This window comes from Rattus rattus, chromosome 4, assembly GCF_011064425.1.
Source record: "Rattus rattus isolate New Zealand chromosome 4, Rrattus_CSIRO_v1, whole genome shotgun sequence".
Taxonomy (NCBI): domain Eukaryota; kingdom Metazoa; phylum Chordata; class Mammalia; order Rodentia; family Muridae; genus Rattus; species Rattus rattus.
In genome coordinates this window covers 14,323,936-14,351,627 of record NC_046157.1, presented here as the reverse complement: position 1 = coordinate 14,351,627, position 27,692 = coordinate 14,323,936, and the positions used below count along the sequence as shown (strand labels likewise).

The 27,692-nt window shown below is 43.6% G+C and overlaps 1 protein-coding gene across 1 annotated transcript in view; it reads left to right on the top strand.

Annotated features, from left to right (window-relative positions):
- The window catches only part of Atp13a4 (ATPase 13A4), a 136,636-nt gene that overhangs the window by 82,734 nt on the left and 26,210 nt on the right, over positions 1 to 27,692 (top strand). The window contains exons 10-18 of the mRNA XM_032899257.1: positions 201 to 371; positions 3,676 to 3,833; positions 4,518 to 4,706; positions 6,715 to 6,776; positions 8,731 to 8,881; positions 10,575 to 10,661; positions 10,874 to 11,027; positions 11,817 to 11,928; positions 17,140 to 17,264. Of these exons, the coding sequence (XP_032755148.1) occupies positions 201 to 371; positions 3,676 to 3,833; positions 4,518 to 4,706; positions 6,715 to 6,776; positions 8,731 to 8,881; positions 10,575 to 10,661; positions 10,874 to 11,027; positions 11,817 to 11,928; positions 17,140 to 17,264 (1,209 nt within the window). The remainder of the gene's footprint in view (positions 1 to 200; positions 372 to 3,675; positions 3,834 to 4,517; positions 4,707 to 6,714; positions 6,777 to 8,730; positions 8,882 to 10,574; positions 10,662 to 10,873; positions 11,028 to 11,816; positions 11,929 to 17,139; positions 17,265 to 27,692) is intronic.

Here is a 27,692-nt window from a genome sequence, read left to right as displayed (position 1 = left end):
GGTTACATGTTGCTCTCCTCTTCTAAATTACAGAACTCTCAACAACTAGTACCTTTTCTTGTCTTGTGTCCCCAATGCTCAGTCTGCTTTGCTTCATAGTAGGCTCCTGATGAAGTGCTGTGGCACACGAGAGTGTAGTAGTGATTTACATGGGGAAGGCACTCCATCCCACGAAGTAAGATACATGCATTTTCCTACAGGAGAAAGCATTCCTGTCACCAAAACCCCGCTATCCCAGACGGCCAGCTCTGCACCCTGGAAGATGCAGTCTGAAGCAGATCCTAGGCGGCACATTCTCTTCTGTGGTACAGAGGTCATCCAGGCCAAGGCAGCCGGCTCTGGGACTGTGAGAGCAGTGGTCCTGCAGACGGGTGAGCAGCTTCTCTATAGGCTGTTTGTAAAGATGCCTTCCCAATGAGAGTGTCTAGGACCTTAAATGTATTAGGTCAGGATCCCCCGTTGGGCAGCACAACAAATATCTGTAAGTCTGTGTAATCTAAACGTTGACTTGCTGATCGAAGGGGGGGCCTATGCGTCTTAGTAAAAATAGTGGAACAGATCGCAATAACCACTGTTTGTGTGCTCTGCAGTTTATAAACTCTGTCTGAAGATCCAGCCAGCAGTTAAGATGCTTCTCGCCTGACCCCCTCCATTGTATACACAAAGAGTCTGAAACTGCACAAGCCGAGTGGACAGTTGAGGAATGATTCGTTAATACCTGAGAAAGCTGGGCCAGAAATTCAGCATTTCTAACCAGAATCTCAAGTTCATTCCTCGTAGGAAGTGAGAAACTAAACATTTAGCAGCAAAAGCTATTGGAAAAAAGAGTGCATCAGTTTTTGCTGGGCCACTTCATTTTAACTCAAGCAAAGGGTACATGTTGTGTGAGCACCTTCACAGGGTCACATCTTTTTTTTTTTTTTTTTTTTTTTCCCTGGGAAGAAAGCCAGGGAGAGAACCAGGCTCTGCGGAAGGTAATGCTAGTCCAGTCCAGCCTGATGCGTTGCTCTAGTTATCTAACGTTGTGTTTGGGTTTAAACGTTAGGTTTAGATTCTTCAGAGCGGCTGTTCTCAACCTTTCTTGTGCTACGGCCATTTAATACAGTTCTTCACACTGCGGTGACCCCCAACCATAAAATTATTTTCGTTGCTACTTCATAACTATAGTTTTTTTTTTTTTTTTTAACAATTGAATAGTTTTTCCTTTATTTTTTGTCCTATCCCTTGCATGCTGATAAATCACAACAAAACAGAGGTGGGTGCCTTACTTGTATGCATTATTCATCTTGCAAGTCCCTGCTCTGTTTTGATCTAAAAATGCTTTTTTTCCCCCCAAACATAATAGGTTTGTGTGCCTTGTGTGACACTAAAAAACAACAAAACAAAACAACCACCACCACAACACCTAAAACAATGAACGTTTGCTGTCTAGAACAATGAAATGCCCTTGTTACAATCTTGTTTTCCTTGTAATAGACTGGGGAAAGGAGTTAAATGTATTTTGGATATATGTGTACATATATAAAAGTGTGAGCTTGGATACTTACTGCAAGTTTAATTACTTATCAACCCTAGCTATTTCATTACTGTTTATATAATGAGGCCCGTGATGGGCTAGCAAGATTCTGGAATATGGCTCCCCTCCCCCATGCTTTTCTGTGGCTGCTCAAGGGAGGAAGGCCTTGAGTCATTCTAGGACACCAACAGAGACTCCTTGAGCAGACATTGTTCCACTCTGGGAAATTAAGGGAACTTGGCAAGCATGGTTGTTTTTCTGCTTGACTTGCTAGGGTTCAGGTAAAGACGGATACCAGTAACATATGACATTCTGCTGGTCACCTCTAAAAATCCCTACGGTGACTTTTTTTTTTTTTTTTTTTTATTAACTTGAGTATTTCTTATGTACATTTGGCAAACATCCCCTTCCTCCCCCCCTTCCTTATGGGTGTTCCCTCCCCACCCTCCCCCATTGCCGCCTCCCCGACAGTCTAGTTCACTGGGGGTTCAGTCTTAGCAGGACCCAGGGCTTCTCCTTCCACTGGTGCTCTTACTAGGATATTCATTGCTACCTATGAGGTCAGAGTCCAGGGTCAGTCCATGTATAGTCTTTAGGTAGTGGCTTAGTCCCTGGAAGCTCTGGTTGCTTGGCATTGTTGTACATATGGAGTCTCAAGCCCCTTCAAGCTCTTCCAGTTCATTCTCTGATTCCTTCAACGGGGGTCCCGTTCTCAGTTCAGTGGTTTCCTGCTGGCATTCGCCTCTGTATTTGCTGTATTCTGGCTGTGTCTCTCAGGTTCGATCTACATCCAGCTCCTGTCGGTCTGCACTTCTTTGCTTCATCCATCTTGTCTAATTGGGTGGCTCTATATGTATGGGCCACATGTGGGGCAGGCTCTGAATGGGTGTTCCTTCAGTCTCTGTTTTAATCTTTGCCTCTCTCTTCCCTGCCAAGGGTATTCTTGTTCCCCTTTTAAAGAAGGAGTGAAGCATTCACATTTTGATCATCCGTCTTGAGTTTCATTTGTTCTAGGCCACTAGGGTAATTCAAGCATTTGGGCTAATAGCCACTTATCAGTGAGTGCATACCATGTATGTCTTTCTGTGATTGGGTTAGCTCACTCAGAATGATATTTTCCAGTTCCAACCATTTGCCTACGAATTTCATAAAGTCGTTGTTTTTGATAGCTGAGTAATATTCCATTGTGTAGATGTACCACATTTTCTGTATCCATTCCTCTGTTGAAGGGCATCTGGGTTCTTTCCAGCTTCTGGCTATTATAAATAAGGCTGCGATGAACATAGTGTAGCACGTGTCTTTTTTATATGTTGGGGCATCTTTTGGGTATATGCCCAAGAGAGGTATAGCTGGATCCTCAGGCAGTTCAATGTCCAATTTTCTGAGAAACCTCCAGACTGATTTCCAGAATGGTTGTACCAGTCTGCAACCCCACCAACAATGGAGGAGTGTTCCTCTTTCTCCGCATCCTCGCCAGCATTTGCTATAACTATAGTTTTGCTACTGTTTTTTTTAAATAGAAATAAATATTTTTTAACTTCATGAAAAAATTAAAATGCAAATATTTTACCCAATTAGTTGGTATGAAACATTCCAATAAATGCAAACTAAGAGGACATTTGAAAGCAATTTTAACATTCTTTTAAACATCAAATTCAATACATTATTTTAGTACTGAGGTTTGAACCAAGTACTTTGGCTATTGTATGCAAGCGTTTTACACTCAGCTACATCTCTAGTTCTTTTAGACCAGAATATTTCTTTCTCCATCTTTATTAAATTAGGTATTAGTTACATTTCAATTGTTATTCCTTTTCCCCGTTTCCAGGCCAACATCCCCCTAACCCCCCCTCCCCTTCTCTATAGGTGTTCCCCTCCCCATCCTCCCCCCATTACCGCCCTCCCCCCAACAATCCCGTTCACTGGGGTTCAGTCTTGGCAGGACCAAGGGCTCCCCCTTCCACTGGTGCCCTTACTACTTTGCTACTGTGAAGAATTGTAATGTCAATACTTTCGGAGACGGAGGTTTTCCAATAGGGATTGTTACCCACAGGTTGAGAGATATTGCTCTAGAGAAAACCAAGGTGATGTAGATGTTTAGATTACCCGCAGTCACGTTTATTATCCTGAAAACGTGGGACATCTGTCTGTCATTTCAGGATTCAACACTGCAAAGGGGGACCTCGTGAGATCTATCCTGTACCCCAAGCCCATGAACTTCAAGCTCTACAGGGATGCCATCAGATTCCTTCTTTGTCTTGTAGGGACGGCCACCATTGGCATGATCTATACTCTGTGTGTCTATGTGCTCAGTGGGGTAAGCTGCCTTTATATTCTTACACACACACACACACACACACACACACACACACACACACACACACACACACACACACACACACACGTGTACAGGCATGGGTGCACATGCCCATGCATACCCACTGCATATTTTATTGCTATATGTTGACCTTATTTCTATATGTTGCCCTTATTCAAGGACGTGCTTTCCAAAAATCTTCAAACAAACCAAAACACCAAAGCCTGCTTACAGGCACCCAGATCCACATATGAGCAATTGGTTGCTCAGTTCTGGGCTAGCCATCAGATCTTGTGGGACAGAGGGGGAACAGTTTGTTTACTGACAGGCCAACATGATTCTATTCTTGCACATTTTCCCATGCTTTCTGCTACTTCCACATTTAGTCTGAACAGCGAAATATTTCTTAAAAGTAGCATTTTGTAGCTATCAGATGAAGATCTCCAAATGAAACCAGATGCCTAGCGTTGGCAAAGCCACAGTGAGTTGGTGCAGCAGTGGTCAGGGCAGAAGAGTTACGGGTGCTCTCCTTGTACTTTGGAGAAAAGATATGGAGGGCAGCGGTGGTCAAATCCTTTGACCTGTTGATGCTGTTTCTCAGAATAAACAGAGCAGGGGAGGTCACAGGCAAAAAGCCGCTCATTGCTGATTTAATTCTAATGACTGAACACTCTTCTTTTCCAGGAACCCCCCGAGGAGGTGGTGAGAAAAGCCCTGGATGTTATCACCATTGCAGTCCCTCCTGCCCTCCCTGCCGCCCTGACCACAGGCATCATCTATGCCCAGAGGAGGCTGAAAAAGAAGGGCATATTCTGCATTAGCCCCCAGAGGATCAATGTGTGTGGACAATTAAACCTTGTCTGCTTTGACAAGGTATGCGTCTTTCATCCTTAGTCCCAGGCCACTCACCACTGTAATGGATAGACGCTGTTCTCTTTAGCGAGGCAGAAGGAATAGGCAGGCTATAGGCATCTGACCTTGTTTTACCTCTGGTTGTATGTGTGCGTGTGATCTGCGAAATGAATTTTCTGACCCCAGGACTTTTGAAAAGATGGAGTAGAAACGGAATCTTTTAGGGTCTTTTCAGCCGTGAGAGTCTATGCAAGACAACGGATCAAAATACACTCTGTTTCATGCAGTTAAAACCTAAACACACACACACATACACACACACACACACATGCATATCTATATGCACACATGCTTTAAGTGGTTTATAATGTTTTCAGCTGTATCCTGATACTTAAGACTATTGCCTGGCACCTAATTCAATGCTGAATGAGTATTAATGGAATTATGGAATGAGGGCAAGAGCTTATTAAACTATGTGTTAATATGAGACTCTTACTGACGATACAGCTATGGACACACCCTCTGCTCTGTGCTGTCAGCTGCAGTGTATGCTGAAGGTTAACTCTCGGATGTCTGCCACCCCTGGTCACCAGCCTCTCCCTTGAGTCTTTTTCTGGTCCTTGCTTATGTCACACATATTGAGTAGGGGACAGAAGTGAATTAAAAGTCCTGTTAGAGGACTGGATGGAAACCACTGCACACAAGGAGGTGAACAAAGGCCTGCCGTGGTGACAGGACAACGCCAGACAGCGTGGTTTAGACCGTATGGTTCAACTATAGGACAGGATGCCAATATTAGAAGAGGGTGTGTATGCGAACCTTGAATGTCCAGTCAACATATTTTTATATTTCTTCAAGCAACAGGGAGCAGTTGGAGGCCTCTGTTGCCATCAGTTCTTTTGATTTAATTTTTTGGGGGGTGATGAAGTAAATATAAGATAGTTTTCCACGCGAGACATTTGAGGTGTCTTGTGCACTAACACTTAAGTACACGCTTCACTGCTCTGTGGCCATCACCGTCATCCATCTTGAGAAACATCTTCATCTTCCTGTGAGGAAATTCATAGGCGTTCAACAGTGCGGAAGGCTGGGGATGTTGATGGCACGGCAACTGCATTTTAGGATTAGAGAGTCGGAAAGTCACCCGACCACAGCCATGCTTCCGGCACCACGAGCAGAGCAGCATCACAAGGAAGAACGTTTGCTTAGGATGTCATATTGCGAGTTCGAAAACAGAAACGGGATCAGATGAGTCATTGTAACGTAGGCCTGAAGAAAAGAGTGAGCGGGAGCTGTGAGTCTTTCCCTCGTTATTGTGAGCTCGAGTTGTGGGATTGACATTGAACAACTCGCTTCCTATTATTTAATTTAATATTCAAGACAGGTCTGTGTGGTTATGATCATGTTGAAGATAAGGGCTTCAATGTTGGAGGGATTAGGTAATTTTTTTTTCCACTCTCACAGATGGTATTTCGACTTAGTTTGAGTTCCTTGTTGTTAAACTGACTGAGGAAATTATCAAGTACTTCTTTCCTTAAAAACAAAAAAAAAAAAAAAAAAAAAAGAAAGAAAAAGAAAAAAAAATCACACGGTAGGCTATTTCTTTAGTCTTCTTTTCCTCAGTGCTTTGTAGGTAAGTTTTAGATTCCATTACTCAGTTTTCATGACTCTTATTTTTTAGCTTCTACTGTAAAAGTAAGAACCCACCCCTTCTGCTGTTCTGTCTTACCACGGCCTCTTTCTTTCTTCCCTCTGTCATTGGATATGCAACCCAGTCCCCTAGGGTGAAAGGAGACACTGCTCTTTTTAGCACAGAGGTCACAGAGGTTTATGCCCAATTCAAGACTCTCGTGTTTGAATAAGTTGCAATGTCTTTCTTAGAACCTGGATGTCCACTTTATTGTGGTCCTCCTTGAAGGAGCAATGTTGGCAATATCCTTCTGATGCGCACTTCTCTATTAAAGTATATTTGTCTTCACTACTGCCTGAGTAGATCTTCCATGTAATCCAAAGGCTTAATTCTGTTCAGACAGGCACCTTAACGAGGGGAGGCTTGGATCTTTGGGGAGTTGTACCCTGTGACCAGAATGGGTGAGTACTCGGAGCTAACCGCACTGTGCTATCTATGACTTGCCTCTTCCCAGAGCCTCACGTTTACCCTCCAAGCTACTATTGGGGAGATGTTGGACTTTTGCTCTGCTAAGCAATGATTGCTGAAGTCTCATTCGTTTATTTTTCCTCTTAGAATTTCCCAGGTCTCTCTGAACATGCAGTTAGCCTGCAGCTCATACCAACTCCATCACCCATAAGCTGAGGTGGTGGTGGTGGGGTTTGCCCACTCTCCCCAAAATGAACTTTGCTTTAAGCCTATTTTCCAGACATTGCTGTAGTCAGTCAGTAGTAGATCTGGGCAGTACAAAAGCACTGTCCTTTGTGACATAGTAGGAAAGGGTAGCACTGGCTATCCTGCTTTTCAGGAAGAGGGATGCTTATGGAGCAGGAACTGGTGTACTCCTTTTCCTTAGTACTCTGATTCTGGGAACCTTGTTTCTGCCTGCCAGTCTGCTCATCAAGAAAAGAGTCCTTTGTGTTGTGGGTCCAGGTTAGGGGTGGGGTTGGCAGGGTGGTGGGGTGTGGGGAGGTGAAGGGTAGGGGTGGCCTGTGGTGTTGGCAGCTTTCAACTTGCTGTCTTAGAGATTCGCAAACCTGGCCCTCTTGTGGCCACATCTGAGTTTGCTTCCCTGTCTGCTGATCTTCCCTAGTGTCACCTCCACCTTAGTTAGAACTGGAAGTGTGGTACATGTGACATAATACTGTTTGAAAGTGAAGGCCCTTCCTTGACACTTGAACCACAAAGTATTTCATGCACACAAGGCCGATTGTAGTGCTTTTTGTAATTAAACACTTGAAGTCATCCTTTGAGGATCTCCTACAGTGCATTTTGATCATATTATTTCCTTCCTCGACTCCTCCCTGACCTACATGCCCTTCTCTGCCCACCCACCTTCATGTCCTTTTTAACTTTCTTTTCAAATGCATTGAGTCTGATTTGTGAGTATAGTCCCTCTTACATTATGCAGATGACGTACGTATCCATAAAGGGTTTTTTAGGCTGTGCATAGTGGTGCAGTCTTAGAACTTTAGCTATTGAGGAGTCTGCAGGCCTGCCTGGGCTACCGAGCTAGTTCAAAATCCGAAAGATGCTAACATGAGAGGAGGGAGGGCCGGTAGATTCTGATTGGCTCTAAGCCGCAGCTCTTGCCTCTTCATAGGAAGAAACTACTGTCATTCAAATATTCTATGATGTGACAGTTTTTTTTCCCTCCAACCCAATTATTGCACTACACGTTAGGTAAGGAGCTGTCCAACATGGCTAAAGTGGACCTTCCTCTAGGGAGGCCAAGGATGAACTCACTGACTTACTTCCAATTAGGAAAAGAAACTCGTGTACAGCATTGGAGTTTTATTTCCATGGGTTTTAGATAGTCACTTCCTGTAGGAAAGAGTGAAGAAAATGGCAGCAATACGGACCCAAGATGCCAGGGTTGAAGAGGTTGATGCACAGGGTCCTTTCCAAGGATAACTTGTGAAATTTCTAAGAATTAACCCATTCATTCATTCATTCATTCACTTATATGGACCAATCATCTTACACGTTGGGAGACAGATACAGAAAGTAGCCCAGCCCTGTGAGGCTAATTGAAGATGGTGTGCATAGAACACACCCGGAGTTCGCCCACAGTTGGAAGAGAGGTGGCCTAGTCACGGAGGTACAAGCAGACCTCAGAGCAAAGGGCGGTCCCTCTAGTTAATTCCACCCATATGGATTAAATAAGTCTGGGAAGAATTAAGGCACAAAAGGAGAGGGAGCGTGGAACAGCCTCTGAGCCTTTCTAGCATTCCTGAACTGAAGGGAAGGCTGGTGAGCACACTGTTGTCCTGTGGAGACTAGGGAAAGGGAAGTGCTGCAGTGCACGTTAAATCAGAGACCCCCGAGAAGCTCCTGAGGAGACAGGACTTCATCTTCTTCTCCTTCCTATCTCAGTTTCCAGGCAGTCCACAGCTTTGCCTCAGGTGAGGCCGTGCCCTGGGGCCCACTGTGTGCAGCCATGGCCACCTGCCACTCCCTGATCCTTCTTGATGGGACCATCCAGGGAGACCCTCTGGACCTCAAAATGTTTGAAGCCACCCAATGGGTAAGTGTCTGACCTTCGGCGAACGCACAAAGTTTCTTTAGTGCCTGCACAACACGAGCGGTATCACAGCCCTTTAAGGCTGAACGAACATGGGGTTTCCAATACGGTATAAGGGGCAAACTCGTTCAAGCCTGGCTTTCTGATCGGAACAGCGCTGTATACTGTCGGTTTGCTGGGGGATTAGACGAGAGGGTGCCGTAACGATCTTAGTGTCCTCGTAAGCGCCAAAGCATTTGCCACCTATTGTAAGTCTGGTAGTTGTCAATACAATTGCAATTCTAGAATTATTTTCTAATTCTACCATTCCGTGGGCTGGCTTTGGAATTTTCTAGAGTTAACTTGATGAGGTGGTGGCCTGTTAATTATCATGATCGCACCTTTTGATAATATCTGAGTGGATCAAAGCACACACTGCAGTGTATCCTGTAAGCATACACAATTGTTACTTCTCATTATAAAGAGAAAGGCAAAACGTACACGTTCCGGTATTAGGAACTACAGTATTAAGAAGGGACATAGAATTAGGAAACACGGCATCCCATAGTGCTTGGGATGAGTGGGAGAGTGGCTGCAACCAAGGGTTGTACTTTATTGACTACTCCTCTAATTTCCAAGACGGAGAACGGAATTCATTCCCGAGCTTTCCCCGAGATTCTAAACTAGGTCCAAGAGCTCCTGCAGTTTAGAAACCTGGCTCTCTCTGTCCTGATTTCAGCTCTGCCCTGATTTTTCAACCTTTCTGTGTGTTGGGACCTTGGCTCTCGTGGCTGTGGCGTGAGGGGATCAAACCATGCTGTGATAGCCATATAAAAAGATTAAAGAATGCTAATCTGTTCTCAGAAGGAACCGTATTCAGAGATAGCCTTTAAGACCTCTATCTCTGGAATTACTGCGGCTGTGGACAAAGCAGGGAGGAGGAGGCAACATGATTTGAGCTTCTTCCCTGCAGCTAACCTCTCTCTCCCTGGATGTGCACAGCTCAGGCCCTGGGAACTGTGGGGGCACCTCTGAAGAGATATCTCTGGGGACCCACTCTCCTCTAACGGATGTGGTTGCTTTGTAGCCTCTCGTCCACTCTGGAGTATTGCTTCTGTGCCTCTAAGAAGAGGTTACATTTTCCTTCCTGATATTGTTTTGCATCAGGCACCCCAATTAGATGATTACAAAGAACATTAATATCTTTAGGTAGAAGGTTTTCCTTGCCTATAATTTAGAGTCATTATTACTGTGGTTCTGAGATGGTAATCATGCATATTGCAAAAATATACCCTGCTTGGTCCACTTTAGACAGATAGGGAACAGCAGGATCAACAGTGACTCTGGGGAAAGAAAGGCTGTGAGTTGCCTGCTCCACACAAAACAAGCCCGGAGATTCACACTCAACATTTGCAAGTTAAGCTCTTCAGAAACAGAGAACGAACCTTTATGCGGCAGTTCCAACAGCGAAAGCCAGATAAATTGCATGAATAATTCAGGAGTGCGTGTCCTTCAAGCTCTACCCCTCTCAGTGAGGCCTGCTTTTTTGCTTTCTGGAATAGAAGAAGCCAGATTCACCAGCCTAGCAGCACAGAAGGCGACCTATCAATATATACTGAGGTGGTTGAGGGGGTCTTTGCAAGAGGGAGGTGCAAAGCCAGTATCGGTGTGTGAATAAACAAACCCCAGACAGTGAACTATCTCCTTTGTGAAACAGGAAATGACTGTTTCTGGGGATGATTTCCACAACAAGGAAATGCTGGCACACACCATGGTAGTGAAGCCGCCAGACACAGTGGGCCAGGTAAGCCGTACCACGCTGATCTTCCCATAGCATCCAAACCAGTGGAAACTGCTCTGACAGCAAATTGGAAAGCTCGTGGATGTGTCTTGAACTGGTGACATAAAAATGCATTATATTTCTCCTGTATCTGGTAAAACAGGTACTCAGGTGGGGGCAGGGACAGTTAGTCCCCACTATCACTCCGCCAGTAAGCGCCTCTCCTGTTCAACCAGGTCCCAGCGGAAGGGCTCGCCATCCTCCATCAATTCCCATTCTCATCCGCACTGCAGAGGATGACAGTCATCGTCCAGGAGACGGGAGGTGGCCGAATGGCGTTCATGAAAGGTGCACCAGAGAGAGTGGCCAGCTTTTGCCAACCTGACACAGGTTGGTGAGCGAACGGGCGTGGGATACAAATGCGCCATACGCACTTTTTGTCTCCAGAACACTCTACATCCGGTTGCTGGCTGGACATCACTTTCTGATTGATTCATGGGTGTTTCAAGCTCAATACCAAAGCCAAGTTTAAGAATCTCCCTTTCTGTAGTTCCCAGTCCCTATCTGCCCTATCCCTTACATCTTGGGCTTCCCTGAGCTGTCTTAGACCTCACCCTCTGTGTCTTGAGCACATCTGGTTCCTTAGCCAGAAAGCACTTTCCTTCCCCGGCACCTGCCTATCTCCTCTCAGTTAAGTACAGGAGCCCCTAAGTACTCTGCACAGCCAATCTTTTTTAGTTTCAATGTCAGTATACTGTTTTTATCCAAAATAAACAGATGTCTGTAAAGCAGGGCTTGATCATATTATAAGTAATCGGTAAGTATTTGGAGAATAAAGAATTTATGCATTTCTTTTAATTTTTCAAGTGTTTCTGTTTCAGCTTTACTGGATCCTAAGGTGTTAACCCAAACTTTTTTTTTCAAGATAGAATTTCTTTGTGTAGCCCTGGCTGTCCTTGAACTCAATCTGTAGACCAGGCTAGCCATGAACACACAGAGATCTGCTTACCTTTGCCTCCCAAGTGCTAGGGTTAGAGGCGTGAACCACCACCACCCGGCTTTATGTAACTTTGTAAAAGCGTGTTTTCTTGAGTAAGAGTTGTATTATTGTGAAGAATCTCTCCACCCATGCTGGCCGAGTAAACACTATGGTTTTGTTGTTTGCTTTTTTTTAAACAGTGCCAACTACTTTTATTAGCGAGCTTCAGGTTTATACGACACAGGGTTTCCGGGTCATAGCTCTGGCCTACAAGAAGCTGGAAACAGACTGTCCCACAACTACCTTGATGAGGTAAAAGGGGAGGGTTTTCCTGAAGAAGATGGTTTGGAGAAGACAGGTGCATCTGACTGGGATGGGGGTCAAAGGTGCTGGGTGGGCCCAGCAACACAACGTGGTCAGGCTTTGTGCCTAGGCATCTCTGAAAATGGAGAGTAGGGATACAGTCCTGCTGCCCCGCCCAATCACCAAGCTGATGCGAACACTGTCAGAATATATGAGAAAAAAGCTGTACAACATGAAAACATGCGGCGACCTTAGGGTTTAGTGAAACCAGTTATGTGGAAATAACCAGCGGTTTTAGAGCTTGAAACTGGGGCCCTGATCATGATATTAAAAAAAAAACAAACCCATATATTTGTTAGGAATAATAAAACGTCACATTTGCTTAGAAACAAAACCCTCTAAATAAGATATTCACAGCTAAGGAAACAACAAATGTCAATTGTGCTTATGAAATCTAGGTAATGTTTACAGAGAAACAGGAAACCCTTCCAAGGGTCACACTGGACAAAGTTTTGATGTGTGTAAATTAAAATCGGGGTTGAGGTGTGTTTCAGCGATGACAGTTCCACATTCACTGTTGTGGCTGTGGCTGATTTTCTGCCACTTGGGGGCTATCCTGTTAATTTTGCCTTAAATGACATTTCTAGGTTTTTGTTTTGTGTTGTTTTTTGTCAGTTACTAGTATTTATGCTTGTAGGGTTAATCAAGCCTCATTTTGGTTTTTAGTGTTTTAAACTTAGAGAGTCCCACACACTCCTTTTCAAATTCATCAGACGTAGCAGTCTTTAGTTATAACTATATTTTCACCTGCCCCTTAGCATCTTAGAATTTATACGTGCTATTATCTGCACATATCATCTGTAAAAATTCCCCATATATAGGAGTTAAAAGGAAGAAGGAAATAGTTTGTTATAAAAATAATGGGTTAATAAAGTTTTAGCTGAAGCCAGTTAAACAAACGAACAGGTTGTGGGCTGGGGAGATGGCTCCGTTGGGAAAGTTCTGGCCTTGCAAATACAAGGACCTGAGTTCAGAAATCACTAGGAGTGTGAGGTTTGGTGGCCTGTGCTTGTGATCACACTGATGGAGAGGCTCAGACAGGCAGGTCCCCGGGCTGAGTGGCCGGCTAGCCTAGCCTTGGTGGAGAGCTCTAGGACAATGAAATACATCACTCGAGATTTCCTCTCGGGCCTCTACATCACACACACACACAGACACACACACACACACCATGAGTACATTTTCCTCTTCCCTAGTGAACACACATACATACAAACATACCTCATACAGACACACACCCCATAGGCACACACACACTATATATATACACACACACATGCTCTCTCTCACACACATATACACACATACATATGCTCTCACAATACACTCACACACTTTCTCTCTCTCTTTTACTCTCACTCTCTCTCACACACATACACACACTCTTACACACACTCACACACACTTACCTCCTCTCCACCCCTCACAGAACAGTTGCTCGAACCTGAGAGTAGACACCATGAAACGTCAGTGGCTTCCTGCTATGTAACGTGTGCTATGAATGCAACCTCAATGCCTCCCAGTTCTACTGCAAGGAAGGCAGTTCAGTGACATCATTAACAACTCCTGGGAAAACTTAAAAAGGAAACAGTACAAATTCCTCTCAATTCGCTTACTTGCAGTATTCCTGCAAAACTGAGGAACTGCAAAAATACTTTGTGTTTATTTATGAAAACCTTTGCTGGGAGAACTATACTAGTAACACTTTTATTATTGGTTAATGAAACAATATGAATATAGAGTGACAGTGTATATATTAACAGAATAATGATGTAATATGAACAACACAAATGCTGGTGACCTAAAATATCTATGAATATTCAGTCATATATTCAAAGAGTGTGAGGGGTGAGTGATAACTCTTTGTGGATTTATCATTGCAGACAATCCTGCACATTTGCAAAGATGTCCCCCTAACCCGAACCCTAAATATCATGTAGAATCACTTCTGTCCCTGCTGAGAAGGACCGATGTGACCAACCCTCTGAGATTAGGTTTGGGACAAATGAGGCCCAGAGGAGGATTGTGTAGATTGTCACTGAGTGTCACATTTGGGGGGCGGAGTATTGGACCAGTCCCTGAGTGAGACCTCCTGAAGTTTGGCTACTTCAGTTCTAAATATTGCGAGCTGGTCAACTCGGTTCTAGGTCAGTGAAGTCAGAATTGGAAGTGGACCGTGAGAATAGATGTCACAATGTGAAGTACAGATACTTTGAGTCCCGGAAGGGTTGTGCAGAATTGGACGTGGTGCTGATGCTGCTTACAGGGCTGCTTTGCTTTTTACCCAGTGTGATGTGAGTGCACTTACGAGCTGTAAATCCCCGGTTCGGGAACAGTAGGGGTAACAAACACTTCCCTGTGGAGGAAGCTGCACACTTGGGAATGGTGAGCGCTGTGGTCTGCAGGAGAGGGCTTGCTTGCCTTTGTTAAAGGCATTGGCATCTAAATTCTGATCTTGCAAAATTTAGTAAGGCCTGAACACAAATGGACAAGTAGGAGCTTCTCTTCGGTCCTATATTAGCTCTCCCACTTCAAGCCACATCGACACCATGGGGACTCACAGCTAAACGAATTGCTCTATCCTTTGGCGATTTAGGTTCTGAATATTGCTATCTGATCAGCGCAGCTCAGGTCACTGAAGTCAGAATTGGAAGTGGACTTGAGAATAGATGTCACAATTTGAACTAGAGAGACTTGAGGCCAGGTGGGCATGGTGCTGATACCAAGACAGAGCATTCTCCTCCCCCTCTTTCTCTCCCTCCCTTTCCCTCCCCATCTCCCCCCACCTCTCTCTCTCTCTCTCTCTCTCTCTCTCTCTCTCTCTCTCTCTCTCTCTCTGTGTTTATACATGTCTCTGTCTGAGTGTGTTTACTGACCGTACTTCTAGCATCGATATAAAAGACTTATTAAAGCTTTTTGCCCTGCTTTATACATATTTCTTTAAAGGTTATACAAATTTTAAGAAAGAAAGAGGTTGTCTCAGGGCTGACAACTGTCTGCATCATCACACCAACTAGTCTTTATTAGCGTAGATGCTACGGGAGGTATGATGTGAGTTCAAGGAACAGGAAAGCAGCGTATTACTCCACACCGCAGGGTCTGAGACCCTTCATTCCTTTCCACAGCTTGACTCAGATTTAATGAGCCTGAAAGGAAGAGTGAAGGGATTGGGAGATAGAAACGTTGAGAGCCAAAGATGTAGTAGAACACCACGCGGGGAGATCAGTTTACTCCAGGTCATGAAGGCAGCAGTGTGCTGAGATTGGAACTGTGGTGTCCCGATCATATCAGTCACTGAGCTCTATGCTGGCCAAAAGCCAGAGGAGCTAGGAATGGGTGTTCTAAGATGACCCTGAGTGTTTGAACTTTCAGCCATTTTCTTGACCTCATGTAATTTATTATTGGTTCATGTCATATAATCTCTGAAAATATCTAAGTCCTGTGGCCCAAGTATGAGGGCACAGAAAGACTGTAAAACTCTAATCAGGCATCAGTTAAGTTATCCTTGAAGGGAGGATCAAACATCTCCTTCAGAAAGATTCTAATAACTCTAACTAAAAATGCCTGCCCATCCTTTAACCCTACAGACCTCTGGATTTTGGGTCTGCCACAGTACAATTCCCAGCTTTTCATATGAACAAGGTGGCCATGTCTAATCTCTTCCTCCTCTTTAAATGTGAAATCTTGGAGTCGGAGCTCCTGCAACATCTATAGAGTTTCTCCTTCTTTTCCTCACCTAGTAGGTGCTCAATAGACAGTGATGAGCCTAACATACTGTCCAGTTCTAGGGAGAAGCCGGAAAGAGCAAATGGCTTCCTCTTCACAGTATGGCCATACATGATGGAAAGCAGGCATCAAAGGGTGCCGAGTGGGTGGTGCTCGCTGAGAGCCTTCTGCACGTGGGCATCACGTGGGCATCACGTGGGCATCATGTGGGCATCATGTGGGCATCACGTGGCAGAATCTTGACTCAGCTGGGCTTCCCTTCAGGGATTAGAGGCTGATCAATAAGTCAATACTGAAAGGCATGGATTAATGAGAAAGAGCCAGCTAACCAGGGTAGAAGTAAGGTGTGGAGAGAGCAGTTGTTCCCCTTTAGAAGAGACTTAGAGGCCGGCAGCGTGAGGCAGGACTCAGGACATAGGATTTCTGTGGCAGATCATGAAAACTAATGTTTGCCATGCCCAGTCTGGAGCAAAAGTCTGGATGTGATGAAGTGTAGAGCATATCCATGGTGAGTGGTTCATCTGGAGCCAAGGCGAGAAGTTGATGCATAGCTTGGAAACGGACCGTAAGGGAATTTAAATACTATACTCAGTTAGTGAGAGAGCCGTCCTCCAGGATCTGCTCTGAGAGGAGGAGCTGAAAACTCTCCACGTCCTGCCACCTAGTGGAGGGATTCATAACGTTCTAGGAGTGTCTCCATCAATGCTGTGCCCTTAGCAGGCACATGCTCACGTTCAGTGTGAAGGCTTGATCGGGTGCTGCTTTAATCTGCATTTCATTCCGCATGAGTTAGGCGGTGCTGGGGTCTTGTCTCTGTATCTTTGTCTAAATAATAGGACTGCAGGAATGTTCAAATCTCTAATCCCCGGTGCATACTTGGTCTGTAGGATATTCATGCAGATGCTCTCATGGTGCCCTCCCTAAGGGCAGGTGCATTCTATGCAGAAGAACAGAGCTTCCAGATGAGAAAGAAGTGGGGGTCCAGGTGGCCTTAGTAAAGGACTCATTTATGTACCAATACCATACCTTATGGGGCTAAAGTGATACCTGTATAACCTTAGTTTCTGGAGAAACTGGTATTTTGTTTTACTTTTCTTGTTTCTCACTTAACTGACATGACTTTGTCTCCCCTCTATGGTCAATAGATGAGGGGATGAAAGTCAGCTGAGCCCTCTCAGAGTCCCCAGCAGTCATGAGCTAAGTCTGTAAAGGCCAAAGCCAAACTTTAGTCCTACAAGTACTTCTTCTTGGTTCAGTTGGGCTAACTACTGCAGCTGCCCACCCGCCTCGACCTGTTCCCTGTCAGGATGGTTTGTGGCTGGGGAGCAATGTTGGAGCAGGGGTTGGGGGTGGGGCAATGCCATGGGGAGCTTGGTCTTTTTGCTATCATTACTGTAAAAAAAAAAAGCCTCACGTGCTTTTCTGTCTAATCAGGGAGAAGGTTGAATCAGACCTGATATTTCTGGGATTGCTGATCTTGGAAAATCGGTTGAAGGAAGAGACAAGGCCTGTGTTAGAAGAGCTCATCTCTGCTCGGATACGGACTGCCATGATCACAGGTAGACCTGTACAGTATATCATGGAAACAGGGGCACCTTGGAGATGCACAGGGTGGGATCACTTAACAAATAGTGTACCCATGTCAAGGCTGCACTCTAGGCTGTTGGCAACCAAAGAGCGAGCTGCTCAACAAGCGTCCATCCCATGAGGCAAGAGACAACCGGTGAGTCGGGTAGTGCAACACGTTTTGAGATATGCAAATTGGGACAGTCTGGGGGCTGGCATGGTGGTACCTGCGATCATGTGGGAGTCTGAAGCAGGAGAGTTTCCACAAGTTTGAGGCTAGCCATGAGGACATAGTGAGTTCCAGGCAGATTGAATTGCAGAATAAGATCTTGTCTAAGAAAAAAGAAAACAAAACCAACAAACCAAACAACAAACACCAAGGGGCTGGAAAGATGGCTCGGCAGGTAAGGTACTTGTTGCTCTTCCGGAGGTCTAGGGTTCACTTTCTAGCACCCAGAAGTTGATAGCCATGAGTAACTCCAGCTTTGGGGATCTGACTCTCCTGGCCTCCATAGGTACTTGGCATGCATATAACGTACACACAGGCAAATCCTCAGATCCATAAAATACTATAAAATGAAATTATAAAAAATCAAAACAAACAATAAAAACGCATAAAAAACAAGCTCCTCCTCCAAAATCCCAGACAGAGCAGTCTGCTCAACTGTGCCTGACCACCTACCCTCTGCAAGACTCTTAGGAGAAGCCTCTCTGTTTGTTGGCATTTGAAATAAGAGCTGAATTACAGGAAGATATGGGCCATGCAAAGAAGATGATTTTTATTGTCAAGTATCTGAAGGAGAAGTATCTTAGTCAGTGTGGACTATAAACTATGCTGACAGCACATCAGTAAACGGAATCTCTAGTTCTGGACAAAAAAGAACACGTTGTCATCTTGACTCTAACGTGAAGCCTCAGATCTCATAAACAAGGGGTTGGTGGGGAAGGATCTCTTCAGAGAAATATATGACATTACTTAATAAACATGCTTGGGCTTTTTTTTTTTTTTTTTTTTTTTTATTATTATTAACTTGAGTATTTCTTATATACATTTAGAGTGCCATTCCCTTTCCCGGTTTCCGGGCAAACATCCCCCCCCCCCCTCCCTTCCTTATGGGTGTTCCCCTCCCAACCCTCCCCCCCCTGCTGCCCTCTCCCCAACAGTCTAGTTCACTAGGGGTTCAGTCTTAGCAGGACCCAGGGCTTCCCCTTCCACTGGTGCTCTTACTAGGATATTCATTGCAACCTACGAGGTCAGAGTCCAGGGTCAGTCCATGTATAGTCTTTGGGTAGTGGCTTAGTCCCTGGAAGCTCTGGTTGGTTGGCATTGCTGTACATATGGGGTCTTGAGCTCCTTCAAGCTCTTCCAGTTCTTTCTCTGATTCCTTCAACAGGGGTCCTGTTCTCAGTTCAGTGGTTTCCTGCTGGCATACGCCTCTGTATTTGCTGTATTCTGGCTGTGTCTCTCAGGAGCGATCTGCATTCACATTTTGATCATCCGTCTTGAGTTTCATTTGTTCTAGGCATCTAGGGTAATTCAGGCATTTGGGCTGATAGCCACTTATCAATGAGTACATACCATGTATGTCTTTCTGTGATTGGGTTAGCTCACTCAGGATGATAGTTTCCAGTTCCAACCATTTGCCTACGAATTTCATAAAGTCGTTGTTTTTGATGGCTGAGTAATATTCCATTGTGTAGATGTACCACATTTTCTGTATCCATTCCTCTGTTGAAGGGCATCTGGGTTCTTTCCAGCTTCTGGCTATTATGAATAAGGCTGCGATGAACATAGTGGAGCATGTGTCTTTTTTATATGTTGGGGCATCTTTTGGGTATATGCCCAGGAGAGGTATAGCTGGATCCTCAGGCAGTTCAATGTCCAATTTTCTGAGGAACCTCCAGACTGATTTCCAGAATGGTTGTAGCAGTGTGCAACCCCACCAACAATGGAGGAGTGTTCCCCTTTCTCCACATCCTCGCCAGCATTTGCTGTCACCTGAGTTTTTGATCTTAGCCATTCTCACTGGTGTGAGGTGAAATCTCAGGGTTGTTTTGATTTGCATTTCCCTTATGACTAACGATGTTGAACATTTCTTTAGGTGTTTCTCAGCCATTCTGCATTCCTCAGCTGTGAATTCTCTGTTTAGCTCTGAACCCCATTTTTTAATAGGGTTATTTGTCTCCCTGCTGTCTAACTTCTTCAGTTCTTTGTATATTTTGGATATAAGCCCTCTATCTGTTGTAGGATTGGTAAAGATCTTTTCCCAATCTGTTGGTTGCCGTTTTGTCCTAACCACAGTGTCCTTTGCCTTACAGAAGCTTTGCAGTTTTATGAGATCCCATTTGTCGATTCTTGATCTTAGAGCATAAGCCATGGGTGTTTTGTTCAGGAAATTTTTTCCAGTGCCCATGTGTTCCAAATGCTTCCCTAGTTTTTCTTCTATTAGTTTGAGTGTATCTGGTTTGATGTGGAGGTCCTTGATCCACTTGGACTTAAGCTTTGTACAGGGTGATAAGCATGGATCGATCTGCATTCTTCTACATGTTGACGTCCAGTTGAACCAGCACCATTTGCTGAAAATGCTATCTTTTTTCCATTGGATGGTTTTGGCTCCTTTGTCAAAAATCAAGTGCCCATAGGTGTGTGGGTTCATTTCTGGGTCTTCAATTCGGTTCCATTGGTCTATCTGTCTGTCTCTGTACCAATACCATGCAGTTTTTATCACTATTGCTCTGTAATACTGCTTGAGATCTGGGATAGTGATTCCCCCTGAAGTCCTTTTATTGTTGAGGATAGTTTTAGCTATCCTGGGTTTTTTGTTATTCCAGATGAATTTGCAGATTGTTCTGTCTAACTCTTTGAAGAATTGGATTGGTATTTTGATGGGGATTGCATTGAATCTGTAGATCGCTTTTGGTAGAATGGCCATTTTTACTATATTAATCCTGCCAATCCATGAGCATGGGAGATCTTTCCATCTTCTGAGATCTTCTTCAATTTCTTTCTTCAGAGTCTTGAAGTTCCTATTGTACAGATCTTTCTCTTGCTTGGTTAAAGTCACACCGAGGTACTTTAAATTATTTGGATCTATTATGAAGGGTGTCATTTCCCTAATTTCTTTCTCGGCCTGTTTCTCTTTTGTGTAGAGGAAGGCTACTGATTTATTTGAGTTAATTTTATACCCAGCTACTTTGCTGAAGTTGTCTATCAGCTTTAGTAGTTCTCTGGTGGAACTTTTGGGATCACTTAAATATACTATCATATCATCTGCAAATAGTGATATTTTGACTTCTTCTTTTCGATCTGTATCCCTTGACCTCCTTTTTGTTGTCTGATTGCTCTGGCTAGAACTTCAAGAACTATATTGAATAAGTAGGGAGAGAGTGGGCAGCCTTGTCTAGTCCCTGATTTTAGTGGGATTGCTTCAAGTTTCTCTCCATTTAGTTTAATGTTAGCAACTGGTTTTGCTGTATATGGCTTTTTACTATGTTTAGGTATGGGCCTTGAATTCCTATTCTTTCCAGGACTTTTATCATGAAGGGGTGTTGAATTTTGTCAAATGCTTTCTCAGCATCTAATGAAATGATCATGTGGTTTTGTTCTTTCAGTTTGTTTATATAATGGATCACGTTGATGGTTTTCCTCAGATATTAAACCATCCCTGCATGCCTGGGATGAAGCCTACTTGATCATGGTGAATGATTGTTTTGATGTGCTCTTGGATTCGGTTTGCCAGAATTTTATTGAGTATTTTTGCATCGATATTCATAAGGGAAATTGGTCTGAAGTTCTCTTTCTTTGTTGGGTCTTTGTGTGGTTTAGGTATAAGAGTAATTGTGGCTTCATAGAAGAAATTCGGTAGTGCTCCATCTGTTTCAATTTTGTGGAATAGTTTGGATAATATTGGTACGAGGTCTTCTATGAAGGTCTGATAGAATTCTGCACTAAACCCGTCTGGACCTGGGCTCTTTTTGGTTGGGAGACCTTTAATGACTTCTTCTATTTCCTTAGGAGTTATGGGGTTGTTTAACTGGTTTATCTGTTCCTGATTTAACTTCGGTACCTGGTATCTGTCTAGGAAATTGTCCATTTCCTGCAGATTTTCAAGTTTTGTTGAATATAGGCTTTTATAGTAAGATCTGATGATTTTTTGAATTTCCTCTGAATCTGTAGTTATGTCTCCTTTTCATTTCTGATTTTGTTAATTTGGACACACTCTCTGTGTGTCCTCTCGTTAGTCTGGCTGAGGGTTTATCTATCTTGTTGATTTTCTCAAAGAACCAACTTTTGGTTCTGTTGATTCTTTCTATGGTCCTTTTTGTTTCTACTTGGTTGATTTCGGCTCTGAGTTTGATTATTTCCTGCCTTCTACTCCTCCTGGGTGTATTTGCTTCTTTTTGTTCTAGAGCTTTTAGGTGTGCTGTCAAGCTGCTGACATATGCTCTTTCCTGTTTCTTTCTGCAGGCACTCAGCGCTATGAGTTTTCCTCTTAGCACAGCTTTCATTGTGTCCCATAAGTTTGGGTATGTTGTATCTTCATTTTCATTAAATTCTAAAAAGTTTTTAATTTCTTTCTTTATTTCTTCCTTGACCAGGTTATCATTGAGTAGAGCATTGTTCAATTTCCACGTATATGTGGGCATTCTTCCCTTATTGTTATTGAAGACCAGTTTTAGGCCGTGGTGGTCTGATAGCAAGCATGGGATTATTTCTATCTTTCTGTACCTGTTGAGGCCCATTTTTGACCAATTATATGGTCAATTTTGGAGAAAGTACCATGAGGAGCTGAGAAGAAGGTATATCCTTTGCTTTAGGATAGAATGTTCTATAAATATCTGTTAAGTCCATTTGGCTCATGACTTCTCTTAGTCTTTCTACGTCTCTTTTTAATTTCTGTTTCCATGATCTGTCCATTGATGAGAGTCGGGTGTTGAAGTCTCCTACTATTATTGTGTGAGGTGTAATGTGTGTTTTGAGCTTTAGCAAGGTTTCTTTTTTGTGTATGTAGGTGCCCTTGTATTTGGGGCATAGATATTTAGGATTGAGAGTTCATCTTGGTGGATTTTCCTTTGATGAATATGAAGTGTCCTTCCTTATCTTTTTTGATGACTTTTAGTTGAAAATTGACTTTTATTTGATATTAGAATGGCTACTCCAGCTTGCTTCTTCCACCATTTGCTTGGAAAGTTGTTTCCCAGCCTTTCACTCTGAGGTAGTGTCTGTCTTTGTCACTGAGGTGTGTTTCCTGTAGGCAGCAGAATGCAGGGTCCTCGTTGCGTATCCAGTTTGTTAATCTATGTCTTTTTATTGGGGAGTTGAGGCCATTGATGTTGAGAGATATTAAGGAATAGTGATTATTGCTTCCTGTTGTATTCATATTTGGATGTGAGGTTATGTTTGTGTGCTTTTCTTCTCTTTGTTTTGTTGCCAAGACGATTAGTTTCTTGCCTCTTCTAGGGTATAGCTTGCCTCCTTATGTTGGGCTTTACCATTTATTATCCTTTGTAGTGCTGGATTTGTAGAAAGATATTGTGTAAATTTGGTTTTGTCATGGAATATCTTGGTTTCTCCATCTATGTTGATTGAGAGTTTTGCAGGATACAGTAACCTGGTCTGGCATTTGTGTTCTCTTAGGGTCTGTATGACATCAGTCCAGGATCTTCTGGCCTTCATAGTTTCTGGCGAAAAGTCTGGTGTGATTCTGATAGGTCTGCCTTTATATGTTACTTGACCTTTTTCACTTACTGCTTTTAATATTCTTTTTCTTTATTTTGTGCGTTTGGTGTTTTGACTATTATGTGACGGGAGGTGTTTCTTTTCTGGTCCAATCTATTTGGAGTTCTGTAGGCTTTTGTATGCCTATGGGTATCTCTTTTTTTAGGTTAGGAAGTTTTCTTCTATGATTTTGTTGAAGATATTTACTGGTCCTTTGAGCTGGGAGTCTTCACTCTTCTATACCTATTATCCTTAGGTTTGATCTTCTCATTGAGTCCTGGATTTCCTGTATGTTTTGGACCAGTAGCTTTTTTCCGCTTTTACATTATCTTTTGACAGTTGAGTCAATGATTTCTATGGAATCTTCTGCTCCTGAGATTCTCTCTTCCATCTCTTGTATTCTGTTGGTGATGCTTGTATCTACAGCTCCTTGTCTCTTCTTTTGGTTTTCTATATCCAGGGTTGTTTCCATGTGTTCTTTCTGGATTGCTTCTATTTCCATTTTTAATTCCTTCAACTGTTTGATTGTGTTTTCCTGAATTCTTTCAGGGATTTTTTGTGACCTCTCTCTATGGGCTTCTACTTGTTTATTTATGTTTTCCTGGAATTCTTTTTAGAATTTTTTTTGATTCCTCTCTGTAGGCTTCTACTTGTTTGTTTATGTTTTCCTGTGTTTCTCTAAGGGAGTTCTTCATGTCTTTCTTGAAGTCCTCCAACATCATGATCAAATATGATTTTGAGACTAGATCTTGCTTTTCTGGTGTGTTTGGATATTCTGTGTTTGCTTTGGTGGGAGAATTGGGCTCCGATGATGCCATGTAGTCTTGGTTTCTGTTGCTTGGGTTCCTGCGCTTGCCTCTCGCCATCAGATTATCTCTAGTGTTACTTTGTTCTGCTATTTCTGACAGTGGCTAGACTGTCTTATAAGCCTGTGTTTCAGGAGTGCTGTAGACCTGTTTTCCTGTTTTCTTTCAGCCAGTTATGGGGACAGAGTGTTCTGCTTTCGGTCGCGTAGTTTTTCTTCTCTACAGGTCTTCAGCTGTTCCTGTGAGCCTGTGTCTTGAGTTCACCAGGCAAGTCGTTTGTAGCAGAAAAGTTTGTCTTACCTGTGGTCCCCAGGCTCAAGTTTGCTCGCGGGGTGTTGCCTATGAGCTCTCCACGGCCTCAGCAGCCAGGAAGATCTGCGCCGCCCCTTCTGGGAGGTTTGGTGCACCAGGGTTCCAGATAGCTTTTGTTTTCCTCTGGGGTCAGTACTGTGTGCAGCGTGCAGTCTCTTCTGGTTTCCCAGGCGTGTCCGCCTCTCTGAAGGTTTAGCTCTCCCTCCCACGGGATTTGGGTGCAGAGAACTGTTTATCCGGTCGGTCCCTTCAGGTGCGGTGTCTCAGACGCAGTGGATCTGCTGCTCCTGGGCCCTCCTCTACGGGTACCCAGAGGCTGTATACAGTTTCCTCCTGGGCCAGGGATGTGGGCAGGGGTGGGCAGCGTTGGTGGTCTCCTCCGCTCTGCTGCCTCAGGAGAGCCCGCCCGACCAGGCGGGGAGAACTCCCCTCCAGGGGGCCTGGGAGCAGAGAGCTGCTGAAGGCAGGGATCCTCCGCTGGTTGGGCTTTTCAATAAGGAAGATATCACAGGTGAATAACTTATTCCCTAATTTATATTTCAAGTGTCTTGCTTCCTCCTTGCTTTAAGCTCCATTGCCTGTGTGATTGACACACATCCTTTCCAAAACTCTTACCCGCTTGTGTACCTCCTTAGACAAAGGCGGGAGCTGGGGACTCTGGAGTCCTTCTGTTTTCCTCCATATTATCCACTCCATGATTCTCAATCTCACAAAGCAATACTTCGCTTTCTTCCTTTCTACTCTCCAGTCTGACTTTTAGGTCTTCTTGGGATAGTTTGGTGGCCCTTGCTATTTCAAACATCATTAGCACTTACATTTCACATTGTCTTAGTCAGGGTTTAATGCTGCTATTCAAGTCGGGGAGGAAAGTGTTCATTTGGCTTACACTTCCATACCAAGGTTCATCACTGAAGGAAGTAAGGACAGGAAATCAAACAGGGCAGGAACCTGTGGGCAGGAGCTGATGCAGCAGCCATGAAGAAGTGCTAGTCTATTGGCTTGCTTCCAATGGCTTGCTAAGCCTGCTTTCTTGTAGAACACAGGACCACTAGCTCATGGATGGTGCCATCTACATTGGGCTGAGCCCTTCCCCATCAACCACTAATAGTAAAATGCCCTACAGGCTTGCCCACAGTCTGATCGATGTCATGGAGGCATTTTCTTAATTGAGGCTCCCTTGTCTCACAGGACTTTAGCTTTTGCCAAGATGACGTAAGATTATCCAGTGCATACATGTTTGTAGCCTGTCTCCAGCCTTTTAGGGGGGTTGTATGGATAAGAGCTGTTCACTTTCCAGTTGAGTCTTTAGACCCTTTTTCTTGTGTTGAAAATTCTGCGCTGCCCTTTGAGTATTTTTCATTTCTTCTTTATGGTTCTTGGATGGATGGAGGGCACAGTGCTCTCTGACTTCTCACAAGTCCTTACAACAACTTTCTTTGTCTTCACGGAGGCATAAAGGTTTTGTTTTTGTTTTTGTTTTTTTGCCAGCGGTCTATGAGTGAATGGTGTTTTTGTTTTCTGAGTCTGGTATTGTAAAACACAATGCCAGCTCATTATAGAAAACACACTCTTCACCTACACATAGTATTTCTTCTTTAACTTTGGAGCTGGGAATACTCATATATTTTTCCTCTCCTTTGCTCACTAATTCAATCTGGAACAGAAACACTGTTTTTTGGCTTGGAATAATAAGAAGAAAGAATATTTATTGAAACAAACCCAGTTAATTAAAACTGCTAATGAAACATATTACATGATGTAGGACTTGCAATAGCTTAATAAGTTGAAAATCTTTATTATGTCTTGGTACTTTTGGAAAAATCAGTGAAAATCTTTTGTTCTCAAGATGTTTTCCTTACAATCTGCCCTTCCCCACCTTAATTATTTATCAATATGTTCTGAAACACTTTTTAAGTCATGTCACTATTTCTGTGTATGGGTCCCCAGCTCCGAAAAAAAGAACCAAAAAAAAAAAAAAAAAAGGAAATTCTTAATCATATAACATTTTTTCTTTTTTATTGAATTTTCAAAAATTTATTTCCATTTCAAATGATATTCCCTTTCCTGATTTCCCATCCATAAACCCCTTATCCCATCCCCCTCCCCCTTCTTCTATGAGGGCGTTCCCCAACCCAACCACCCACCCCTTCCTGCCTTTCCACCCTGACATCCTACACTGGGGGATTGAGCCTTGGGTCCTCTTGTTACTGCCCAACAAGACTTTTCTCTGCTACATATGCAGCTGGAGCCATGGGTCTGTCTATGTGTACTCTTTGGATGGTGGTTTACTCCCTGGGAGCTCTGGTTGGTTGGTATTGTTGTTCTTATGGGGTTACAAGCCCCTTCAACTGCTTCAATCCTTTCTCTAACTCAGCTCAATAGTTGGCTGCGAGCATCTGCCTCTGTATTTGCCATGCTTTGGCAGAGCCTCTCAGGAGACAGCTATATCAGGCTCCTGTCAGCATGCACCTCTTGGCATCCCCAATAGTGACTGGGTTTGGTGGCTGTATGTATATGGGCTGGATCCCCAGATGGGGCAATCTCTGGGAACAGAGCGCTTTTAGTGTGCTTTTCTTCCTCTGAAGAAAATATTCTCTATTGTTCATTTAATTATTGCCTTTGTTCTCTCTTCATTATAATTTTACCCTGAATTTCTATTTTTTGCATCACAGGTTATTACAGGTCTGTGACAGCCTCCTGGATCCATTCTCTCACTCTCTTACCTGTTTTTTTTTTTTTTTTAACAATTGCTGTAGTTTTATAATCTTTCCCTCTTCTTTAAGGTTTGAGGAGGAGGTCACTTAACTTCTCCAAATCACGCTGTAGTTCTCAATAATGAACAAAGATCGTTTTCTTCTTCAGATCACTGGATGGGTTGAGTAGTAGTTTGAGTGTGTCTTCATATGGGTGTGTCATTAAACCCATCCCCACTCCAAGCCTCACTCTGGTGCAGACAGATACCCCCACTCTGGGCATCTCCCCAGTTGCCCTCCTGTTTCCAGTCTTGGCAACCTCAGCTTCACCTGTCTGCAGCAGTTGCTGCCTGGCCAGTCTTACACTCTGTCCCCTCTTTTCCCGGTCAGCCGTTGTGACCCGTAGATTGCTACAGGTTTTACAGTTACCCTGCTGTATCTGGGCTGTTCATCCTACTCAGTAGGTCTTCTTTTGTCTTCCTGATTTTATGACAAGTCTGTTGTCATTTTGAGCATTATTCTACTGTGTGCAATGTGCTAGTTTTCTCTAACAGCCTTTTTCTTTTATCTTGGACTTTTCATTGCATGACTATCATAATTCTGAGGGTGGTTCTCACTGAGTTTAACCTATTTGGTGTTCTCTGGGATGCTTGGAATTCATAAATTGAAATCTCTTACAGGCTTTGGGGAAGTTCCCCCCCCTCTCACACACACACACACACACACACACACACACACACACACACACACACACTTTAATCTCTGTATCCTCTCCTTAGTCTCTACTGACAAGAATGGAAGTCCTTTTAGTAAGCCTCTGTTCATTTAAAACAGTGCTCTTTATTCTCCAGTGTGTGAGCTTGGTGTCCTGAGGGCATCTAGTTTATTTTT